At 46.0% G+C, this 22,743-nt stretch overlaps 1 protein-coding gene across 4 annotated transcripts in view; it reads left to right on the forward strand.

Moving 5' to 3' along the window:
- Positions 1-22,743, forward strand: part of LOC119964675 (uncharacterized protein KIAA1522 homolog) — a 293,273-nt gene that overhangs the window by 196,017 nt on the left and 74,513 nt on the right. For 3 of the 4 annotated variants that reach the window (XM_038794469.1, XM_038794495.1, XM_038794476.1), the window contains exon 2: positions 14,147-14,308. In XM_038794469.1, the coding sequence (XP_038650397.1) occupies positions 14,147-14,308 (162 nt within the window). Of the gene's footprint in view, positions 1-7,966; positions 8,049-14,146; positions 14,309-22,743 lie in introns of those variants that run through there. The other variant, XM_038794485.1, reaches the window with a different exon arrangement.

The following is a 22,743-nucleotide window of genomic DNA, read 5'->3' on the forward strand; positions in this document are numbered from 1 at the left end:
GACAATAAGCGATTTTCATTTCATTTCATTTTCAGTATCTTTTCCAAAAGCTTCCCCACTACTGATGCCAGGCTCACAGGCCTGTAATTTGCTGGATTATCCCTGCTTTTCTTAAACAAAGGAACAACATTGGCTATTTATTCTCTAGTCCTCTGGAACCTCGCCTGTGGTCAAAGAGGATGTGAAGATATCTGTCAAGGCCCCATCTATTTCTCCGCTTCTCTCCCATAGTAACCTGGGATAGATCCCATCTGACACCGGGGACATGTCTACCTTAATGCAATTTAGGATACTCAACATTTTCATTCTCAAGTGTGTTCCTATCCTTGGCCACATGACCTCTGGTGAATACTGATACAAAGTACTCATTAAGGATTTCACCCACTCCTCTGGTTCGATGCATAACTTCCCTCCATTGTCCTTGAGTGTGCCTACTCTTTCTCTTACTACCCTCTTGCACTTAATAGATACATAAAAAGCCTTGGGATTCTTCTTGACCATGTTTGCTAAAGACATTTCATGGCCCCTTTTATCCCTCCTAATTCCACATTTAAGTTCCTTCTTACTTTCACTGTGCTCCTCAAGGGCTTTGCCAGTTTTTAGATGCCTAAACCTATCGTACGCTTCCTTTTTCCTTTTGACTAAGCTTACAATTTCCCTTGTCACCAATGGATCCTGAATCCTACCATTTCTATTCTTCATTTTTGCGGGGTCATGCCTGTCCTGCACTTAATCAACTTGTCTTTCAAAGCCTCCCACATCTCACGTGGATTTGCCTTCAAATATCCATTCCATATCCACATTCCCCGGGTGGAATTCTCTCAGCCCGGGGCCAGGCTGGAGAATCCCCGCGACCGGGCCACGCCGCCCCGACACCAGCACACGATTCTCTGCAGAGTGGAGAATCGGCGCATTGGTGCACCGCCGGTCACGGGCTGCTCTACGCGCCGTTCGCGATTTTCCGGCCCGGATGGGTCGAGCGGCCGCAAAAAAAAAACCCAAGTCTCGCTGGCGCCGTTCTAATATGCTGTGAGCCGGCGGGACCTCAGCGTTGAAGGGTCGGGTGGCGGCCTCTGGGGGGGGGGGGTCCGACCCGGGGGGGAGGTCCGACCCGGGGGGGCCTCCTTTGCTACGCGCCGGCCCCTGTAGCCCTGCACCATGTTGTGTTGGGGCCGGCGCGTTGAAGGAGGCCACTGCGCATGCGAGGATCCCGTGGTGCACAGTTTGCGCCGGGATCGGCAGCTGGAGCGGCGTGAACCGCTCCAGTCCTGTAGGGGCCAGAATTGCTCCTGGCACCGGCCTGTTCACACCATCGTAAAACGCGACGGCGTTTACGACAGTGTGGACACTCTGCCATGGGATTAGAGAATCCCGCCCCTCATTACTGTTTGGATTTAATTGGCCCTCTCCCAATTAAGCACCCTAACCCGTGGGCCACACTTGTCCTTCTTCATGGCCACCCAAAATCGTATGGAATTATTGTCGCTAAGCCCAAAATGCTCTCCCACTGAAACATCAATTACCTGGCCTAGCTCATTCCCCAATACCAAGTCTAGTATGGTTCCCTCCCTGGTTGGATTGTCAATATACTGTATCAAAAAGCCCTCCTGGACACATCTAACAAATTGCTCTCCATCCGAGCCCCTAGCTGTAAGGGAATCCCAGTCAATATGGGGGAAGTTAAAATTACCCATCACAACTACCTGTTTTCATACCTTTTCAGCATCTGACTACACAACTTCTCCTCTGTCTCCTGCGGGCTGTTGGGAGGCCTTTAGTATAATCCCAGCACTGTGATTTCACCCTTCTTATTCCTGAGCTCCACCCATAATGCCCCTCACTACGTTCCCTCCAAATGTCCTTCCTCAACACAGGTGTGATCCGCTCCCTCGTCAGCAATGTAACTCTCCAACCTCTTTTGTTTCCCCTCTGTCCTGTCTAAAACAGCAATATCCTGGAATGTCAAGCAGCCAGTCATGTCCCTCCTTTATCCAAGTTTTGTAATTGCAATTACATCACAGTTCCATGCAGTAATCCAGGCTCTCGGTTCATCTGTTTTACCTGTTACTTCCTGCATTGAAGCAAACGCACTCCAGACCTACAGTCCCGCTGTGCCCTGCAGCTTTCCTCTGTCTGCTCTTACTCTGTGCTTTGTTTATCTCAATCTCACTTTTTTCCTCAGCCTCTACACTCACTCCTTCCTACCCCTCTGCCACACTAGTTTAAACCCTCCTGAATATTTAAGCTTATTGACACCCGGGTTTTCAGGGTCTTCTTGATCCATGTTTGAAAAACTGTTATCTCTGATCATTTTATTCAGGAATGAAGCAAACTTCTGTATTGCAGGACCTGATTTCAGTACCTGTCCTAATGGTGCCTGTTATATTATGTTTATTATAATACCAGAAATGGTGGGCAACATGGGGTTTAGTAAGAGGGAGGAACTGAAGGAAATCAGTAATAGTAGGGAAATGGTGTTGGGGAAATCGATGGGATTGAACGTCAATAAATCCCCAGGGCCTGATAATCTGCATCCCAAAGTACTTGAATGAGTGGCCCTAGAAATAGTGGATGCATTAGTGGTCACCTTCCAAGATTCTATAGGCTCTGGAACAGTTCCTACAGATTAGAGGGTAGTTGATGTAACCCCACTATTTAAAAATTGAGGTCGAGCGAAATGGGTTATAAACCAGTAAAGGCTGAGGTTGGTAGTGGGGAAAATGCTAGAATCCATCAAAAAAGATTTAACAGCAGAGCACATGAAAGACAATGGCAGGATCGGACAGAGTTGGCATGGATTTGTGAAGGGGAAATCATGCTTGACAAATCTACTTGAATTCTTTGCGGATGTAACAAGCAAAGTTGATGAAGGGGAACCAGTGGATGTGGTTTATTTGGACTTTCATAAGACGTTAGACAAAGTCCCACATAAGAAATTAGCGTGTAAATTTAAAGCACATGGGATTACGGGCAGTGTATTGAGATGGACAGAAAACTGGTTGGTGGACAGAAAATAGAAGAATAAACTGGTCTTTTACCGAATTGCAGACAGTGACTAGCAGGGTACCACAGGGATCGGTGCTATGACTCCAGTTATTCACAATATATATTAATGATTCAGATGAAGAAACAAAATGTAATATCTCCAGATCTGCAGATGACCCAGAGCTGGGTGGGAGGGTGAGCTGCGAGGAGGATTCAGATATGCTTCATTTTAATTTGGGCAAGTTGAGTGAGTAGGCAAATATATGGCAGATACAGTATAATGTGGATAAATGGGAGGTTATCCACTTTGGTTGCAAAAACAAAAAGGCAGAATGTTACCTGAATGGCCATAGATTGGGAGAAGGGAATGTGCAGCGAGACCTGGGCATCCTCGTACACCAGTCGCTGAAAGTAAACATGCAGGTGCAGCAGATGGTAAAGACGGCAAACAGTATGATGGCCTTTATTTTATTAATTTAAAAAAAATAAATTTAGAGTATCCAATTTTTTTTTCCCAATTAAGAGGCAATTTAGCGCGGCCAATCCACCTACCCTACACATCTTTGGGTTGTGGGGGGTGAGACCCACGCAGACACGGAGAATGTGCAAACTCCACACGGACAGTGACCCGGGGCCAGGATCGAACCCGGGTCCTCAGTGCCGTGAGGCAACAGTGCTAACTACTGCGCCACCGTGCCACCCTATGATGGCCTTTATAGTGTGAGGATTTGAGTATAGAAGCTGGGATATCTTGCAGTTTTGATCTCCATATCTGAGGAAGAATGTTCTTGCTCTAGAGGGAGTGCAGCAAAGGTTTACCAAACTGATTCCTGAGATGGCGGGACTGGCGAATGAGGATAGATTGAGTCAGTTAGGATTATATTCACTGGAGTTCAGAAGGATATGGGGGATCTCAAAAACGTACGAGTGTCTAACACAAGACTAGACAGGGTAGATGCAGGAAGGATATTACTGTGGCGGTGGAGTCCAGAACCAGAGGTCACAATATAAGGATACGGGATAGACCATTTAGGACTGAGCGGAGGAAAAAATTTCTTCACCCAGAGAGTGATTGGCCTGTGGAATTTGCTACCACATTGGCAAAAACATTGTATGTTTTCAAGAAGCAGTTAGATATAGCACTTGGGGCAAAGGGGATCAAAGGATATGGAAGTAAAGTGGGAACTGGTTACTGAGTTGGATGATCAGCTGTGATCATAATGAATGTCAGGGCGGGCTTGGAAGGGCTGAATGGCCTCCTTCTGCTCCTATTTTCTATGTTTCTATAATGGTAATGATGTGATTAATTGCTTCACCCTTGCATGTATTGTCCTCTAGCATTTCCCCTACAACCCCTCCCTGTTTGTGGTGGAATTCCGTTGCGTGTTAATTCAATTTGATAAAGTTGGCTCCTGATTTTGGGAGTGCAGTGTGTTGTCTTGGATTTCTCCAGTACTTTGAACCTGACTGGAAGCTCGGCAATTTGCTGCACCCCATATTGCAATGTGACCTGAATGTTGAAATGTGGAGCAAAAGCAAGCTCAGTTTGGAACTAACTCTTAGGGTGGTAAATGTTCAGTGTAAACTTGATCATGGTGACATGTACTTGCTGTTGTGGTAGCCTTGAGGCACCAATGTGATGGGATGTGCCTGTTCTGTGGTAGCTTACAGAGGTTTGCACTTTCATCAATTGTTGAAAATCCAAAATGAGGCCATAATATTTGGCTCCATAGCGCTACTGATTTTATCGATTATTTTGATGGACGGTTGCACTAATCGTACTGTGAGTTTGCTGGATCTTTGCAGGGAAAGCAGATCAGACATTGATCTCTGCTTAATGATGATTCAGAGCACAAGCTGCCACTTTACACCTTGCTGGTTCTGCTCTCTGCAACATATGTAATTGCAACATGGATGCTGGAAATCTGAAAATGTTGGAAATACTCAACAGGTCAGACAGCCTCTGTGGAGAGAGTTAATCTTTCAGTTTGGGATTACTTTTCATCAGAACACTTGATCAGCTGCACAAAGGAACCCATCCATGTTATTTAAAAAGTACAGCACTCAACTTTCAAATAAGATGTTTTTGATGAGTAGTATGCTGGTGTGGTCCAAGATCAAATGTGCCCGATGCAGACCCGGTTCAGAGGATGGGTGTGAGCACGCTGTCAGCAAAAGGTCCGACTTTGGCAACAACTGAAGAGCACCAGAGCTCACCCCACAGCAGGTTGTCATTGCTCTCCTGCCTTGCATAGTGACCTGCTGACAGTACCGATACAGGCCCGTTACCCTGGGGCGATGTTACACATAAACAGGGAAGGTGGAACAGGTTAGTCGTGGGTGGGAATGTTGGGGCATTGTGGTGGGGAGAGGAAGGAGGGGAATTGTGGAGGGGGTGAGTTGACGCACAAAGCCTTATCCTTTGAGAATCGGGCGAGGATGAGGGCCTCCCTGGCCCTCCAGGCATGCTGGACCCTTGCCGCCACCTGTCCTCCATCCTACGGCTCTTTCTGCTCCCCGGTCCCATCCTCCATCCCTTCCTGCTCCTCCTCACACGAGGCTGCATGTTTCTCCTCCTCCTCCTCTGCCTCCAGCATGCTGTGCCAGATTGTGGAGGGCACAACAGTCCACCGCAAAGCGGATGACCCTCTGGGGGGGGGTGGACCAGAGCCGTCCAGGCATCGGAACTGCATTTTGAGCAGTCCACGCACCGCTCAATGGCAGCAGGGGTGGCAGTATGGGCCTCGTTATATCAGGTCTCGGTCTCCAGCCTCCGCTATGGTGGCATCAGTCAGGGCTTCAGCAAGAGACAACCCATCACCCAGGGATGGGCCTCAAAGATGCCGGGGATCTAAGTGTCCCAGGATGTAGCCCAGCTCTTGAGTGTTTGATTGTTGGCTTCTGCCTCTATGGTGCTGATGCTTCTAGAGTCAGGCAAACTGTACAGGTTTCAAAGTTAGATTGAAATGTAATGCAATAATAGAATAATGGCCAGCTAATGTGCTAATCCCTTTTACCATACCACCCTCTACCCAACCACACACAAGGCAGACACGCACAGAGAGAGGGGAGACGTTAACATAATAGGAATTGAAATATGAAATGGAAGATGTGTTCTTGCTTCAGATGTTGAAGTCGTTCCAGGACGCGGAATGATTGGAACCACTGGTTGGATCGCTAACGAGAATCTTCTGGCAGCAACTTTCAGTCAGAATCCCCAGACTGTAGACTTTCCTCTTGGGAGTCACTTTAACTTTAATTACCTGGGCATTCATTCAAAAGAACAGCCTCAGGACTGAGTCATTCTTATTTGTTTCCAACTCCACCGGAATTACCAGAAGCCATTCTGAGATCAGAACAAAGTTCCCCACAGGGGAGTTTAAAAGGTTTTTAAATTACTAACCCTGCTTTTAGCTGGTGGTTTGTCTGGATTTATTAAAAAATTTCCTTGTCTCCCCTCAAACCCAGTTCTCAGCCTGAGTTTTACTCTTGCTTGGTTCCCAGTCTCACTAGAATGTCCTCTGGCTGTGCTGAGAAGAAAACCAAGTCTCCAATCTGGTGCCTGCAAAAGATTTACCCTTTCAGGGAGAGAGAAATTCAAAGAGCCTCTTTCACCTCTTGAGTTCAAAGCAAAACTATAAACTGGAAACGCAGAGGAAGGAACATTCCAGAATGGTCAACAGCAATCAGCATAGATTATCAGCTAAACCCCGGCAGTCTGAAATAGCTCATTGGTCGACAGCCAAGTCCATCAAGATGTGTCATTGATGTCAGACACATTAAAGGTGAAATCCATCTTAATGGCATAGGTCCCTTTAATTGTCCAGGTTACAAAAATTGAAATAGCAGAATTAGAAATTAAAAGGAAAACCAAGCGACAGGGATTAATGGTAGGATTCTTACAATGCCTGCATGATTTCACACAAGGGAGCTGGTTAATTCCTAGGAGGCCATTGTAATCTACTTCAGTCTCGCTAATGAGAAGGAAATTAATGCAAATTTGGGTTAATGATATGCCTGCCACATTTGGGCGAGATCCGGAACACTCCATCAGGAGTGGGCCGGTTAGATGGCAAACTGATTTGCGCCCGGTGTGAATCTCGATTTTGATCTTTCCCGCTATTTAACCGATGCGTCCAGATCCACGCTGAGTGCAATGTTCAATTCTATGGTGTGAATACATGTCTGAAATTTCTCTACCCTCTAACAAATTGCTCATTCCGAACTTCATCCTTCAAAGCTTCTGAGTTATTAAAATGCATAATTGTACAATATTTATTCTAACATTCATACTATGTTCGAATTCTGTATCGACGTTGGCAAGAGGCCTTAGAAATTGTGCATCCTATCTCGGAGCAAACCTCAAGCTTAACTTTACCTTGGTGAAAAGTTCACTTTTATACCACTTGCCAGAGAGCAATGGAGGTTTTACCCTCTTAAACAGAGAGAGGAATGGTCTTTATACCACCGTCCCCTTAATGTTCTCAACAAAAGGCGGAAATGCTCCTCTTGTCCTGTTTACTGCTGCAATTGTAGCTGACAGGCAGGAAACGTACTGTGTGGACCTCATTGTGTAGTCAGTGCAATGAGGGACAGCAGGGCAGTTCAGCACAAAGACTAGAGAGCAGTCTACAAAATACAAAACAAACCCGTCAATAGGAAATGTAACAAAAGGCCTGCATCTGAATAGGCCTTTAGCAGCAGATGTTACATTTTTGAACTGACTGCCATTTGGGTTTTCGGTACAAGCTGTCACAGCCCAGCTACACTGATTGGCTATTCGGCAGGGGCAGGCTGCGATCCCTGGATAGAGGCGGGTGTGGCTGGAGCGCATCCCACTCCTTCCCACTTTCTTTATTCATCCGGAAAACTCCAATTGGTGCTTGTTTGCCCAAAGTGAAAATGGTTCCAGGCGGTCTCAGATTTGCCAGAGTTTGTCTCTATTCAGTGTGAGACTCTCTTTAGAAACTGCTTTTTTCAATCTTCAGAATCCTCGCACTTCCAAATGGTTGTGTTCCTAGGCAAAGGTTTGAGTGCGCTTCTCGTACTTTTTAAAAAAAAGAGTAAGTACTCTGATTTTTTAAAAATAGAAATTTCCATGTGATTTCTGAACACAGTAAAGTCATAGTGATGGTTTTAAACAAAACTCCATCTGTCCATTTCCCCTTTCCCTCTTCATTGTTTATGGCTGGTTCACAGACAGAGTAATGAGCTGAATGCAGGTTGCAGAATTATACTTTATCTAGTATGTTCTATCGTCAGAGGTTCAAACGTTCAAGTTTTTTATATGCATTATTCTGAAATGCATTCCTTTTGCAATTCGGTGTTTTTGGAGTATTTTCTATTGAGTTTACAAAGATGATACTTTCTCATTTGTAATATTCACGGGTAATCTGAGCGATCTGAAATTTTCAACTCTTGGTGTAAAATTCCTGCCTTTTTTCCTACATTGTTTGGCTGTTTCTTGTTTTAGTTGGGTATTTAATAAGTGTGTTCATTCACTATACTCCACGTAACATGGGAGCTTCATTCACTGTACTCCACACAACAGGAGAGTAAACTTTGGTCCTGGCAAAGCAGGATTATGTGGCATGAGTTGTTGTCATTGGTGTTGTAAATAAGTGGCATGCCGCATGCTCTGTTATCCTATGTTGTAGACAATGATCCAGGACATAGTGCCCAGTTTTATAAAGACTGCCTCTGAAATGAAACTTTTAATTGCTAAAGTTAGGGCAAATCTTCCAATTGTATAAGAATGTTGGTGTATTCTGTACCCAATTTTGGCCAGTTGTGTCGTCTTTTCTCACTTTTACCAGAACCCATGAAAATATGAGTTTGTCAGATTCCATACTCCTCGTCCCATTGTTCTGACTGCTGGATGGTGCCAATAACTGTACAGATATAGCCAGATCCTTGAGGGTGGCAGTCTACCTTTTAGTATCAACCTGCTCAGTAAACAACATTCGCTTGGAACTTTCATGATGATCCAATAATAAATTCAGTAATTTCATATCCACTTCTTGCATGGAATGGGAAATTTGACACTCATGAACCTAATATTGATCCTTCATTCCATATGTATGGATCAACTCAGTTGACTTTTTACCATCAAGGGTTTCCCTCAGACTAATTGAATATGGAAAGCAATGAAGGTTTCGTTAATTCAACAATTTAGATAGGAAAGGAACTAAACTGGACATTTTAGTAATATTGGGAGAGTTTGCCGTAAATATGAAGTGCAGTGTGAGTGACACTTGCTTATACAAGTGCCAGGAAATAAAGACTTAGATTTTACGAGCTCTTTTCATGGTCATTGATGTCCGAAAGTGCTTTGCAGCTGTTACAATCCCAAAGTGCTTTGCAGCTGGTATTGCTACTAGATGGGAATGTCCCAGACAGGGAACCTGGCTCAAAAGACTGTAACTTTAACTTTTTGTTTTAGAAAACATGGATGAACAGAGTTGCAAGACTGCCAATTAGCTTTCAACAAAAAAATGTTGTTAAATATGAACAGTTTGACAATACAATACTCCTTCACTCCCGCAAATGTACACAGATTTTAATGATAACACATTACAAAATATCTTATGCTGAAATGTTCTTGGTAAATACATAATCCTTGTAACCCAAGAGGCTAACTGTGGTCAGACAGCATCCCACAACAATGGGTGATATATACCACCCAATCAATCTCCAGTGGATTTCTCCTCAAATCACTAACCCCCCCGACAATTGTCACACGAATGGTTCCAAAACTTCACTCTCAGAAAGACACGCTCTGAAACCATCTTTCAAAAAATCATCAAAAATCCACCATCTCCAAGTTTCTAAATATTTTTTCAAACAAGGTACTCCCTCAGCTGTTTTAGCAAGAAACTGCCTCCAGCTTTTCCAGCTACTTCTAGCAGAGCTGAGAGCTGTTCACTCTCTAGCTTTCTAGCTTCAACTGCCTTTTGAGTTCAGTTAAACACACTGAAATGGTGTGTTTCCTAAAGATGGCCATGGTTGCTAAGCAACAGCTCATTCTTTCCATAAACTCGTGTTTACTTTTCCCGTCGTAAACTCTCTCAGCACAATAGAAACACAATTTGAACTGAAATCAAAAACCCCCATATATGCCAACACCTTTGTTTAACATAAATTTTACTAGAGTTGTCCCCTTTCCTACATAAAGTACTAAATTAAACTCACTTTAACCTATTCCTTATTTCTAATATCCAACAATACAAACATAAAGCACCTACATCTATCTCTGTTTCTTGACACAGCTAATTAAGTCTTTTTGACGTTCAGCTACTGTTGTAATGTACGAAACATGTCAGCCAGTCTGCACACAGTAAGATCCCATAAACAACATGATAATACCTGATATGTTTTGTGATGTTGATTGAGTGATAAATATTGACCTGGACAAAAGGGAGCACTCTGGAATTTGTTATGTGTACCTGAGAGGGCAAACGTGGCTTGGGGTTAATGATTCATCTGAAAGGGAGCACCTTCAACACCACTCCCTCATTACTGCACTCAAGTGTCAGCTTAAGATTTTGTGCTCAAGTTCTGGAGTGGGACTTGAACCTACAACCTTCTGACTCCAAGGCGACCAACTGAGCTATGGCTGACATTTAAAGTCAATGTGAAGTAAACATTTTTACACAACAAGTGGTTAGGTTCGTAATGCACTACATGAGAGCAGTGGGAGCAGATTCAATTGTGGCGCTCAACCGGGAATTGGATCATTATTTAAGGTGTAAGATCCCAGCTGTTACGACTGGACAAGTCAGATCTCCGGGTAGAACCCGGCTTGTTAGATTCTAACATTTGCTTTTTGCTTAGATATGTGGAGAGCAGTTACTGAACAGAGTCACAGGAGTCAGCTGATGAACTTTTAACAAAGGAATAAGAAGGGCAGCACGGTGGCCTAGTGGTTAGCACAACTGCATCACGGCGCTGAGGTCCCAGGTTCGATCCCGGCTCTGGGTCACTGTCCGTGTGGAGTTTGCATATTCTCCCCGTGTCTGCGTGGGTTGCGCCTCCACAACCCAAAAATGTGCAGAGTAGGTGGATTGGCCACGCTAAATGCCCCTTAATTGGAAAAAATAATTGGGTAATCTAAATTTATAACAAAAAAACAAAGGAATAAGACATTTATTAAACAAGATAGCGATGAACTATATAGGGGCTGGTTTAGCACAGTGGTCTAAACAGCTGGCTTGTAATGCCGAACAAGGCCAGCAGTGCCAGCGTACCGGCCTCCCCGAACAGGAGCCGGAATGTGGCGACTAGGGGCTTTTCACAGTAACTTAATTGAAGCCTACTTGTGATAATAAGCTATTATTATTATTATTATAATACATTACTCCTTCACCCCAACTATACCTTTACTGATATGCAGATTTGCAATTTAGCGTGGCCAATCCACCTAGCCTGCACATCTTTGGGTTGTGGGGGTGAAACCCACGCAAACACGGGGAGAATGTGCAAACTCCACATGGACAGTGACCCAGGCCAGGATCAAACCTGGGACCTCGACGCCGTGAGGCTGCAGTGCTAACCCACTGCGCCACCGTACTGCCCCTGCCCGGAGCATAATTACCAACTGAACCTTAAAATGCTTCTGCTCCCCTGTGACCTTTATTACTAGGCAACAGCTCCATTTTCTTATAGCCTGTGTTTGCTTTAGAGTCATAAACCTTATTAAAGTGCAAGCATCTTTTAACATGAAACTAAAACTGAAGTCTCCTTCATACACAACTACAGAAATATAAATTAAGCTTAAACCTAAAGCTATAGTTTATTCCCAACGCACACAAATATAAATCACCGAAATCTACATCTACTTCCTAACAAAATAAAAAAGTTACAGGGCTATGGGGAAAGTGGGACTAGCTGAGTTGCTCTTGCAGAGAGCCGGCACAGACACAGTGGACTGAATGGCCTCCTCTTGTGCTGTCAATTTTGATTCACTACAATTCTAACCAGAGAAACTCTAACCCTCTCCATGACATTCAATGGTATTATCTGTGCTGTATCCCTAACTATCAACACGGAAGGACCATGGTCATTGACCATGCCAATGTACTGCACAAAAATCAAATGATCCAGTTCACATTTTGGTGAGTTTGCCGAACTGTTTTAGTCTGTGTGACAGATGAGCAGGTTCCAAAGTGTCGCTAAAAGAAAAACAAAATATTGCGGGTACTGGAGGTCTGAAATAAAACAGAAAATGCTGATAAAACCCTGCCAGCATCTGTGGAGAAAGAGACCAAGTGAATGTTTGGAGCTCAAGCCATTAGAATTATCATGCTTTTAATAATAGTGGCTTAGATTTGACGAATGTAGCATTGCACCCAAAGCTGCTGCAGTGGTTTCGGTTGATATGAATTATTTGCTAATATTGTTATTAATGATATTAATTATTAAGGCAGCACTCTGGTTAGTACTACTGCCTCAACGCCATGGGCCCAGGTTCAGTTCCAACCTTGGGTGACTGTGTGAAGTTTGCACGTTTTCCCAGTGTCTGCATGGGTTTCCTCTGGGTACTCTGGTTTCCTTACACAGTTCAAAGATGTGCAGGTTAGGTGCCCCTTGTTATTCAAAGGTTGGGAGGAGTTTTGGGGAATGGGCAGGGGATTGGGCCTGGGTGGGATTCTCTTTTTCAGAAGGTTGGTGCAGACTCGATGGGCCGAATGGCCTCCTGCACTGTCGCGATTCTATGGATGATTAATTTTTAAATGCATAGCTTTAATTATTGGTGATGTTGCATTGAGTGTTTATTGCATCTCTTTCGTAATGTTTGCGAGATTCTTGGGTTAACATGTGGCAGCGAGTTTGTATGCACAAATCCTACTGACTGTGAGAATAGTTGTGGTGATTTGAGAAATGATTGTTGCCCAGGTGACACAAGTGTCTGCTCTTCAAATTGTGTTCCACGTCTATTCATGGAAGCTGGAAGATTACAACTCGGTTTCATATCATTTCCAAAGGACAGTAGTGTCATTCTAGCTCATGTGCTGAATGAACTTTTTTTTTTAAATGAGGGGGTGCTCGTCCTTGGTTCGGGTTGTAACATTTAAAAAGTGTGCTTGCACTGTATGCAAGCTTTTTAATACAGTAACTGTATTAGTGGGGGATAAATGTCTTGCCCTGTGAAGGCCATAAACTCCAGTCTCACTTCTCAATTAAAGTCATGAGTTGAGGTCCATCTTGAGACTTTAAAATTTAGCCTAGATGGTCACACGATTGTAGTTCTGATGGATGCTGTGCTTCCGAAGAGGCCATCATTTTGATGAGATGTTAAGCTATAATCTTGTGCAGGTAACTGACCTCACAACACTATTTTTCCAGTCACCTAACTGACACTCAACAAACTGAATCTAATTAACTTACGCTCCCACTTTGTGCAAACCGATTGCCATTGTTGCCAACAGATCAGTAGCAACCATATTTAAAAGTTATTGATTCGTTGCAATTGCTTTGGGAATTCCTAAATCTGTGGAAAGGAGCTATTCTATTCCCCTCATGCCATTGAATGTTTTGGTGACTCCCAAATCCATGCTCGCCTTTCCTGAAACCACATCTTAGAACCTAGATTTCAGTCCTTGCCACAGTTCCCATAACAATTGCAGATAACGTCCTACATAACTGTGGCAAACTTTCCCTTTTGACATGTTGCCCACACCATCCTCTCCAATGTATCTCCACTGTCGTCCAGCTTGCGAGGGACGGATCTCGCCTTCCACCCCCAACGTAATGGCCTCTACCTGCTCCTGCACTGTTGCCTCTGGTATCTCCTAGAAAGATCAATCTTATTTCTCATCAACATTAATGTGATTGGTTGCTCAGCCAGTAGTGAACGTTGTCGCTTGGCTGCTGAGCTTGAGTTTGGGCTGTTATAACATGGAACACAAGTAAAACGATATGTTTAATGGAACAGATTTCAGATTATATTGTTTATGTTGACCAATCCGACAAACCTAGCTGTAAAATCTATCCTTCTACCACAGCTGGGAAGTTCTGGCAATTGTAAAGAATATCATCACATGCAGAACTACTGACCAATAGGATGGACTAATTTAATTACAAGATTAAAAACAAACTTTAAAAAATTTGTCATAGACTTATTCACTTATCTTGAGATACATTTCTTTTTGTTTCCCAACAGCTTCCTCTAAAGTGGATGAAGAGAGTAAATATGCAGTGCACTACAAACCTGCACAGTATGAACATCAACAGGAAAATATATTCCTCCCATCCACCCGACCACAACATCTAGAGGATCTCCACAAAGAAGCTGAAATTGGCCTCAAATCCCTTCAAGAACAAGGTAGGATATCGGCAGATCGTTAGCTTCAGACATAATGAATAATAAGACTGCCACCAGGAGGAAATCAGAACCAGGGAATAATTCTGTGACCGAACCTGACCATAAATGACCAATATAACGGGCATGATTTAACTAAATGGAACAAGGTCCCATAGCGAAAACATTGAGCTGCGTGTTTCCTGGTGTCCACAGCGCTGAGAAACACAAAGCTATTAAACATCACTTTGCTTAGCTAGGGGGCCTCAGTGGGGAACGCATGCCCGAGGCTGCACACAGCCCCGTTTTCTGCATTGAGCAGCTCTGCTCGCCGGAACTCCTCAGTGTAGTGAGAGATCGGGACGCCAATTGTTTGGAGCCCGCGAACCCTCAGCCCCAGCCCAGAGCCCGGGGGCCCCCCCACACCCCCTGACCACCGCCACATGAAAAAAGCCAGCGCGGCATCTTGACAGTGCCGACCTGGTACCCTGGCAGTGCTACTGCAAGTGCCACATTGGCAGTGTCAGGCTGACATCCAGGTGGCAATGCCTGGGTGGCACTAACTATGCCAGGGTGCTACCCTGCCTAACGGACATGCACCTGGGGGCCTCAGATCGCCTGGGATACTCCCATGAGTGCCGTTCCGCCTGGTCCCCGTTTGCAGAAATCCGTACTGGCGCTCCTCCGAGATCTCCGAGGTGAAGGGAATAGATCCCAACACCTCGGGTGCCACGGGAAACTGCATGTTACAGTGACACTAGCTATCTCACTCTAATATGCAGATTTACCAAAAAATGATCCCACCCACAATAGATGCGATTTACATTGCAATGTCTCACGAGACTGCATTAGATCTCACAAGGCGTTGCGAGCCGCGTCGATCCCAGGAGCGGGTCTCTATCGACCACGTTGCTCTGCGGCATGCTGCTTTCAGGCACAGTGTGGCCGTTCGATTGAGCCCAAATTCTTACACATTCGTTCCTGTATTTTTTGGGGAACTGTATTAGCGCAAAACATTCAGAAAATGATTGATAGTTCAGATGCCTACCATTGATGAAAATTTGAAGTCTGCAATTAAGTGTAAAATGTAACAAAGAACCAGTCTATGAGTAGAAAATTATGGAAAATGTTAATACCTCGAGTCAATAAGATACTTTAATGTCCGCAGCGCAGACCAGTCAGGTCTATGGGACGATTCTCCTACTGCGTTGCGCCCGGCACAAATCCCGCACTGTCAAGATTATTCCAGGAGAGGCCCGAAATGGGATTTTCGCTAGGCACCAACCAGTTTCCGATGCTTCCGGGCAGGCGCAATCTTAGAAATTGAAATTCACATTTAAATATGCAGGATTGGCTTTAAGCCAAATTCTCCTGGCTCCTGCAGTGAAGTTGGCGCAAGTCACTACTGGTCCCCACAAACGGAGCCCAGGTGTAGGATTGTTTGGGTTAGTGTTAATTCTCCGGTTGCAGTGAATCGCTCCTGGTCTGTGCTGGCGCTGGGAGCGGTGCCCAGGAGCGATTCACTCTCCCTTCACATGCTAATTTATTCATGGCGGGGACCTCCTGGAATTCCATTCAGAATCCCGCTATTGGGCCGTCGTTTTGAGCGGGTAGCCTGATACCGAGATCAGGCGGTTGGCGCCCCCCCCCCCCCCCAAACCACAGGAATTGCTGGTCGCCCCCCAGCACTCGTGCATGTGAAGGTGGTGCGATGACCCCCCACCCAATATCTGAGCCGCTAGACTCTCCCCATTTCATAGATAGACAGGAGATAAACATTTTCACTACCTCTTTTTCTCAGCATAAGCACTTAACTGCTTTTGATGTGGTGAGGGCCTGTCAATCATAGCTAGATGTTCATAAACATTGTGGTTGGCTTCACAGCAAGATACTTGAGATGCATGCAAGTGTGAAGGGAAAAGACAATAAACAATCCAGACACCTGGCTGAATGGAAGCTATTACCCTGTCAATTACAGCCTTCTAAAAGCTATTTCTCTTTGCAAGTGAATGGAAGCCTCGCAGGTCAAAGGACCTGAGGGGGTTCAAAGTCTTTTGATGTGTTTGTGCTTTCTATGAAGTAACAGCTGCTACTTTCAACACTTCTGTCTGTGGCGGCAGGTGTAAGGGACAGGTAACTGAAAAAGGCGTGTTTTTTTTTTGCCCCCACTGTTTCTGTCTGAAATACTCTTTAGCTTCCAGGTTGGGGGTGACTGATAGGTGGTCTCTTGGAGGGGGTGCGGTCTCTGATGTGGGATGACTTGGAGGGATGGGCAGGATTTGCTTTGTGAGGGGCCCTCTGATGGACGTACTTACTTACCCCTTGAATGATTGTGGGGTCCACCGCATCAAGGCCACGCTGGAAAATACTTGCACTAATCCACGCCCATGTGAATTATGACTGTGAGGGCCGGACCGGCATCACTGGGACATGGAGAATCGGGCTGTCAGCCCATTAGTTGGGTGCATATTGATTTAATTGACCCATTTGCACCCTTTGGCTGACGTGGGGCATATAGCTTGCTGCTTCTGCCAACAGGGCATCGGAACTGCATCTGATAACACTGCCAGGAGGCAGTGCCAAGGGTGTGGCTAAAGGTATTGGGCCTTTCGGAGACCAATGCCAGCGATCCTTTGTGGGGTGGGGGTTTGATGCCAGTGATTCTTAGGGGGAGGGCAGGTGGGGGTTACAGGGCCAGTTGATGCTGGTGGGTGGCAGGTCACCCTGATGTTTGCATAGTTTGGGGGCGGGGGGAATGAGCCGAATATTTAGTGTTGGACGGGGAGGTTGCTCCTGGGTTGGGGGTGTTCCACTTCTCTGCAGGGGGGGTCGTGATATCCCGGGGTGAGAGAGGCCTGCCAATTTACTTTGAGATCCGGGGGCCCTGATCTTTGGGGAGCTGGACCTGCTTGTGCCTTTTGGCCTTGCACACCTCATTCATGGTGCAAATCACTCCAGCTGTCAAAAGATAACTAAGTGTGGGTGGGTTATGACCTGGATCACACCAACCCACACGTCAGGAATCACAGCAGGTTTCCCGCCAGCGACCAAAATGTGGTCGGTAGATCCGGGTGACGCCACGGTATCTACCCAAGTCATGGGAAGCTTCAGGATCAGGAATCCGCCCATAAAAGTTGGTACACCAAATTAAAGCCCATTTACCTGGAATCCACTAGCCTCTCAGGATCTACCAGCCTCCCCAGTGTGCCGCAGCCGGGTGTCATTCAGTACTGGTCTACACAAACGTGGAACGGCACTCGGGGGGTGGGGGTGGGTGTCCCAGGCCATAAGAGGCCCCTGTGTGGCCATGGCGGCCTACCCCGGCTTCGGTTCCCCCACCCGATGGTCCCCAACCCCCTGCTGAGCACTGGGGTGGCAAGCCCAGCGCCCCAGGGCTCTTTGCCTGTGAGCAAACGTGGCTGCTCACCGACTTGTTCCCCACAGAAGCCCTTCCGCCATGTTCACGTTTTTTTAAAAAGGAGCACTAATGGGCTCGACCGCTTGCTGGGGTTCTTGATTTCAGCCTTTCCCGCTATTTACTGGCTCGTTTCACTCGAGCAAGAGCTCAACGAGGCCGGAGAATCGCACCTAAAAGATTTGTTTGTGTTGGAATGTTGTGCTGTGGATTCATATCCATTTGATGGTGTGTTTTGCTTTCATGCCATTTCTTGTTGTGTGAAAGTATACGTTCACAGCACACAAAAGGTTATTGTCCACAATGATTCCAGCCCAATCTGTCGCAAGTGGCAAGAATGTCATTCTGGATCTTCAATTCCAGAAGTAAGGGATTAGCTTCCAGGACGGAATCACTTTGGTGTGGCACCTCATCAGGGTAATCTTGTCATGTAATTTTTCAGGATATTGATTGACCAATTTAACAATGGAGTAATCCGTTCCCTCTTCCTGTTTTAATTGATTATTTTCGCAATGTACATTCAGCTGAAAGTGAGCTGTTTACAGTAACACTGAGCCTCCATTTTGCAGATGTACATCAGTACATATTTCTGTAATAGCAACTTAAACAAATGTTGCAGCAAGCAACCACAAAGTAGCAGACCAAGATTATTTTCTGCAGTAAAACCATTTGAACAGGAACTTTTTAGGCAGTCCAGGACGTGCAGTAACCAGTTTGTGTTTTGCCTGCTGAGCAATGATCCTTTGATGGAAATTTCCTTCTTCGTTGGAGGGGCAAGAGGTTGAGTCAGATGTTTCTCACAGGCTTTTTGTGCATCATCCCTTTTTAAAACCCACTCTTAATGTTTCTGAGCTAATGTGCTTTAAAATTCATAATGTTGTGTGTAATGAGAGCCAGATGTTTGTTAAACTGGTGCTCAAACTTTAGAATGTGGATTTATTGGAACTCCCAAATGTTGGATTGAGTTGCTCCCTCTTATCCAATCCAAAACCAGGCAGGATGGTGAACAATTTATAGTTTTGTTTTTTTTTAAAAGTCCAAATTTATCATATCATTTTACAGCACAGAAAGAGGCCATTCGGCCCAACGTGTCTGCACCGGTTCTCCAAATGGATTCATTTGTGCAAAACCCAAGAAGAATTTTGCTTGCTGGTTTTTAAAACTTCCAACCAATTCTGAAACAGGATTGTTCAGTTCAAAACTGGCGGCTCCTGTATATTTGAATAGTACATGAATATTTGACCTAAAGGGGAGGAGGGGTGGATCAAAACTTGCCCGGTACTAGTTTCAATGGGGGTGAGTCAGGGATGACTAATCCAGAGCTGAGTTTATTACTTAAATGTTTTCACGAGGCTCCAGGCCTCACATTTCCCCACAGTTGCAAAAGTAATGACTGTGGGCTGGGTTTCCCTGGGCTTGGAGAAACCCATCAGCTAGAGGGAGGCAAAAGCGGCCAGATAGAAACATTGGAGAAGGAGGAGGCCATTCGGCCCTTTGAGCCTGCTCCACCATTCAGTCAGATCATGGCTGACCTAGCTGTGGTCCCAACTCCGCTTTCCCACCTGCACCCTCCAACCCCCATAACACTTGACTCCCTTGCCTAATAAAAATCTAATCCTGGTTTGTGGAAATTTAAAGACCCAACCTCTGCTACTTTGAGGAAGAGAATTCCAAACTCTAATTACGCCCTTGAGAGAAAACACTTGGTCCTCACCACTGTCTTAAAAGGCAGAATTCTAATTGGAGGGGGATACGAAGGGGAGGCAGAGAGCACAGAGTCTCACTCTATGCAGATGATCTGCTCCTCTACATCTCGGACCCACAAAGCAGCATGGACTGAATCATTGCGCTCCTGAAAGAGTTTGGAGCCTTCTCGGGCTACAAACGATGGCGTTCGTATGGGGGGGTAAAAATGCTAGGATCCCAAAGAAGGTCCTACAAAAAACAAAATCCGGGGGGGGCTAGCCCTCCCGAACCTACAATTCTACCACTGGGCGGCAACAGCCGAGCGAGTAAGGGGATGGATCCAGGAGCCAGAAGCCAAGTGGGTGCGTGCGGAGGAGGCCTCCTGCATGGGGACCTCCCTCCGGGCCCTCGCCACGGCAGCACTCCCATCCCCAAAAAACACTCCAGCAGCCCAGTGGTGACAGCCACCCTCCAATCCTGGAACCAACTGCAGCAGCAATTTGGTCTGACCAAAATGTCGGACAAGGCTCCCATCTGCAACAACCATAGGTTCAAACCAGCACTGACTGACGCCACCTTCAAAAGGTGGAGGCAGGACGGGGGGACACTGACAGTCAGGGACCTATACACGGACGACAGGATCGCAACACTGGACGAACTGACAAGAGAAATTTTGGCTAGCCGGGGGAAACGAGCTACGGTACCTGCAGCTCAAAAACTTCTTATGAAAGGAGGCAAGGACGTACCCACAACCGCCACGACAGACACTACTGGAAGACCTACTGGACGCAAGTGTCCTAGAGAAAGGGAACTGTAGCGACATGTATGACCGACTGGTAGAAAGGGACGACACCGTACTGGACGCAACAAGAAAGAAATGGGAGGATGACCTGGGGATTGAGATAGGGTGGGGACTCTGGAGCGAAGCACTGCACAGGGTCAACTCCACCTCCACGTGCGCAAGGCTCAGCCTGACGCAACTAAAAGTGGTACATAGAGCCCACTTAACAAGAAACCGTATGAGTAGGTTCTTCCCGGAGGTGGAGGACAGATGTGAACGGCGCCAAAGAGGCCCGGCTAACCACGCCCACATGTTCTGGTCTTGCCCCAGACTTGTGGAGTACTGGACAGCCTTCTTCGAGGCTATGTCCAAAGTGGTGGGGGTGAGGGTGGAGCCATGCCCGATAGTGGCGGTCTTCGGGGTTTCAGACCAGCCAGATCTATTCCTGGGGAGGAGGGCGGACGCCCTTGCCTTTGCCTCCCTGATCGCCCGCCGTAGAATCCTGTTTGGCTGGCGGTCAGCAGCACCGCCCAGAGCTGCAGACTGGCTGTCCGACCTCTCGGAATCTCTCCAAATGGAGAAAATCAAATTCGCCATCCGAGGGTCAGACGACGGCTTCCACAGAACGTGGGAGCCATTCATGCAATTGTTCCGGGACCTGTTTGTGGCCAACGAACAAGAGGAAGAATAGTCGGGTGGCCAAGAATCAGGGGAAAATGGACGGGAATCGGGGGAAGGTAGCCGGGGGGGGGGGGGGGGGGGGGGAGGTGGGGCTACGGGTTCGTTATGGGGGTTTGATGGCAAGCTAAGGCCCAAAGCCAAATTGTAAATAAATGCCTATAAACATGTGCCTCGGCCATATTGGGGAATGTAAAATATGTATGCCGGTTAAAGGGGGCGGCCACAGTTGTTATTATGAAGATGCTTACCTGCAAATATACATGTTAATTTTTGGGTGTTTTTTTTTCTAAAAATTTGTAATTTGTTGGATATAAAATATGAAAACTCAATAAAAAACATTTTTTTTTTAAAAAGGCAGAATTCTTATTCTTAAACCATGTCCCTGAGTTGAAATTCTCCCAGTGGGAGGAAAGATTCTCCGGTATCCACCCTATGCAGACCCCTCGAATAAGATCACATCTCATTCTTCTAAACTCCAATGAGTATAGGCTCAACCTGTTCAACCTTTCTTCATGAGATAGGCCCTTCGCCCCGGGAATGAGTTGAGTGAACCTTTTCTGAACTGCTTCCAAAGCAATTAATGACAGCACACAGGGGAAATCATGTTCTCCCGCTGGAGCTGAATTACACCTGATTTGTGCTCACACTTGGGGCGCAAATCAGGAAGCGATTCCCACTCAGCCACGCAAATTTATACGTGGTGAGGTTGCAAGGGATTCGCCAGGGAATCCTGCTACCAGGCCAACGCTCTGAACAGTTGACCCGATGGCGAGGTCTGGCGGCTGGACCTTCCCCCACCAAGCAATTCATCCCCCCCCCCACAGGATTTTCTGGGTCACCCCTCCCCCACAGTATGGGTGGTGGGGGAAGGGGACACAACCCTACAAAGACTCCCTAATTAAAGAGACCCCCACCAGAGACCCCTTAATTAAAGAGACCCCTGCAAGATTGACAGCTTCCAACAAGCGACTTTGAAGTAATCAGCTGTGAAATTAATCGCAATATTTATAAACATCACGCTTTGATTGACAGATCCTGGGCTACATCAGAGTTTTAAGTGCTTTCTATTAGTTTCACAGCTGACTACTTCAAACTCACTGAAGCGTGAAGGTAAATGATTGAAACAATGCAGACAGCTGGGTGTGTGTGGAAGCTGTCAATCACAGCCTTGTAAAATCAATACCAAATAAAAATGAATGAATGGCTTGAATGAAGATCAATGGTTTAGAATATAAGACATAGAAGCAGAGTTAGGCCATTCGGCCCATCGGGTCTGCTCCCCCATTCAATCATGGCTCATATGTTTCTCCCCATTCTCCTGCCTTCTCCCCATAACTCTTGATGCCCTTATTAATCAAGAACCTTTCTATCTCTGTCTTAAAGACACTCAGTGATTTGACCTCCACAAAGGCAATGAGTTCCACAGATTCACCTCCCTCTGGCTGAAGAAATTCCTCCTCATCTCATTTTTAAAAGATTGTCCCTTCAGTCTGAGGCTGTGCCCTCGTGTTCTAGTTTTTCCTACTAGTGGAAACATCCTCTCCATGTCCACTTTATCTAGGCCTCTCAGTATTCTGTAAGTCCGGGGTTTTCAAACTGAGGGTTGTGACCCACAGGCAAGTTTCTGGGGGGCTCACGGCATGACTGATCTTTAAAAATGTCGGCTGCGATGGACTTTTGAGATTGCCGGCCAATGCCACGCATGCATGTTGGATCAAGCAGTATAGATTCATAGAATTTACAGTGCAGAAGGAGGCCATTCGGCCCATTGAGTCCACACGGCCCCTGAAAGAACACCCTACCTAATCCCACACCACCACCCTATCTCAGTAACCCAGCAACTCCACCTAACCTTTGGGCACTATGGGGCAATTTAGCATGACCATCCACCTAATG

Source organism: Scyliorhinus canicula, chromosome 1 (genome assembly GCF_902713615.1).
Source record: "Scyliorhinus canicula chromosome 1, sScyCan1.1, whole genome shotgun sequence".
In the NCBI taxonomy this organism is placed as follows: Eukaryota; Metazoa; Chordata; class Chondrichthyes; order Carcharhiniformes; family Scyliorhinidae; genus Scyliorhinus; species Scyliorhinus canicula.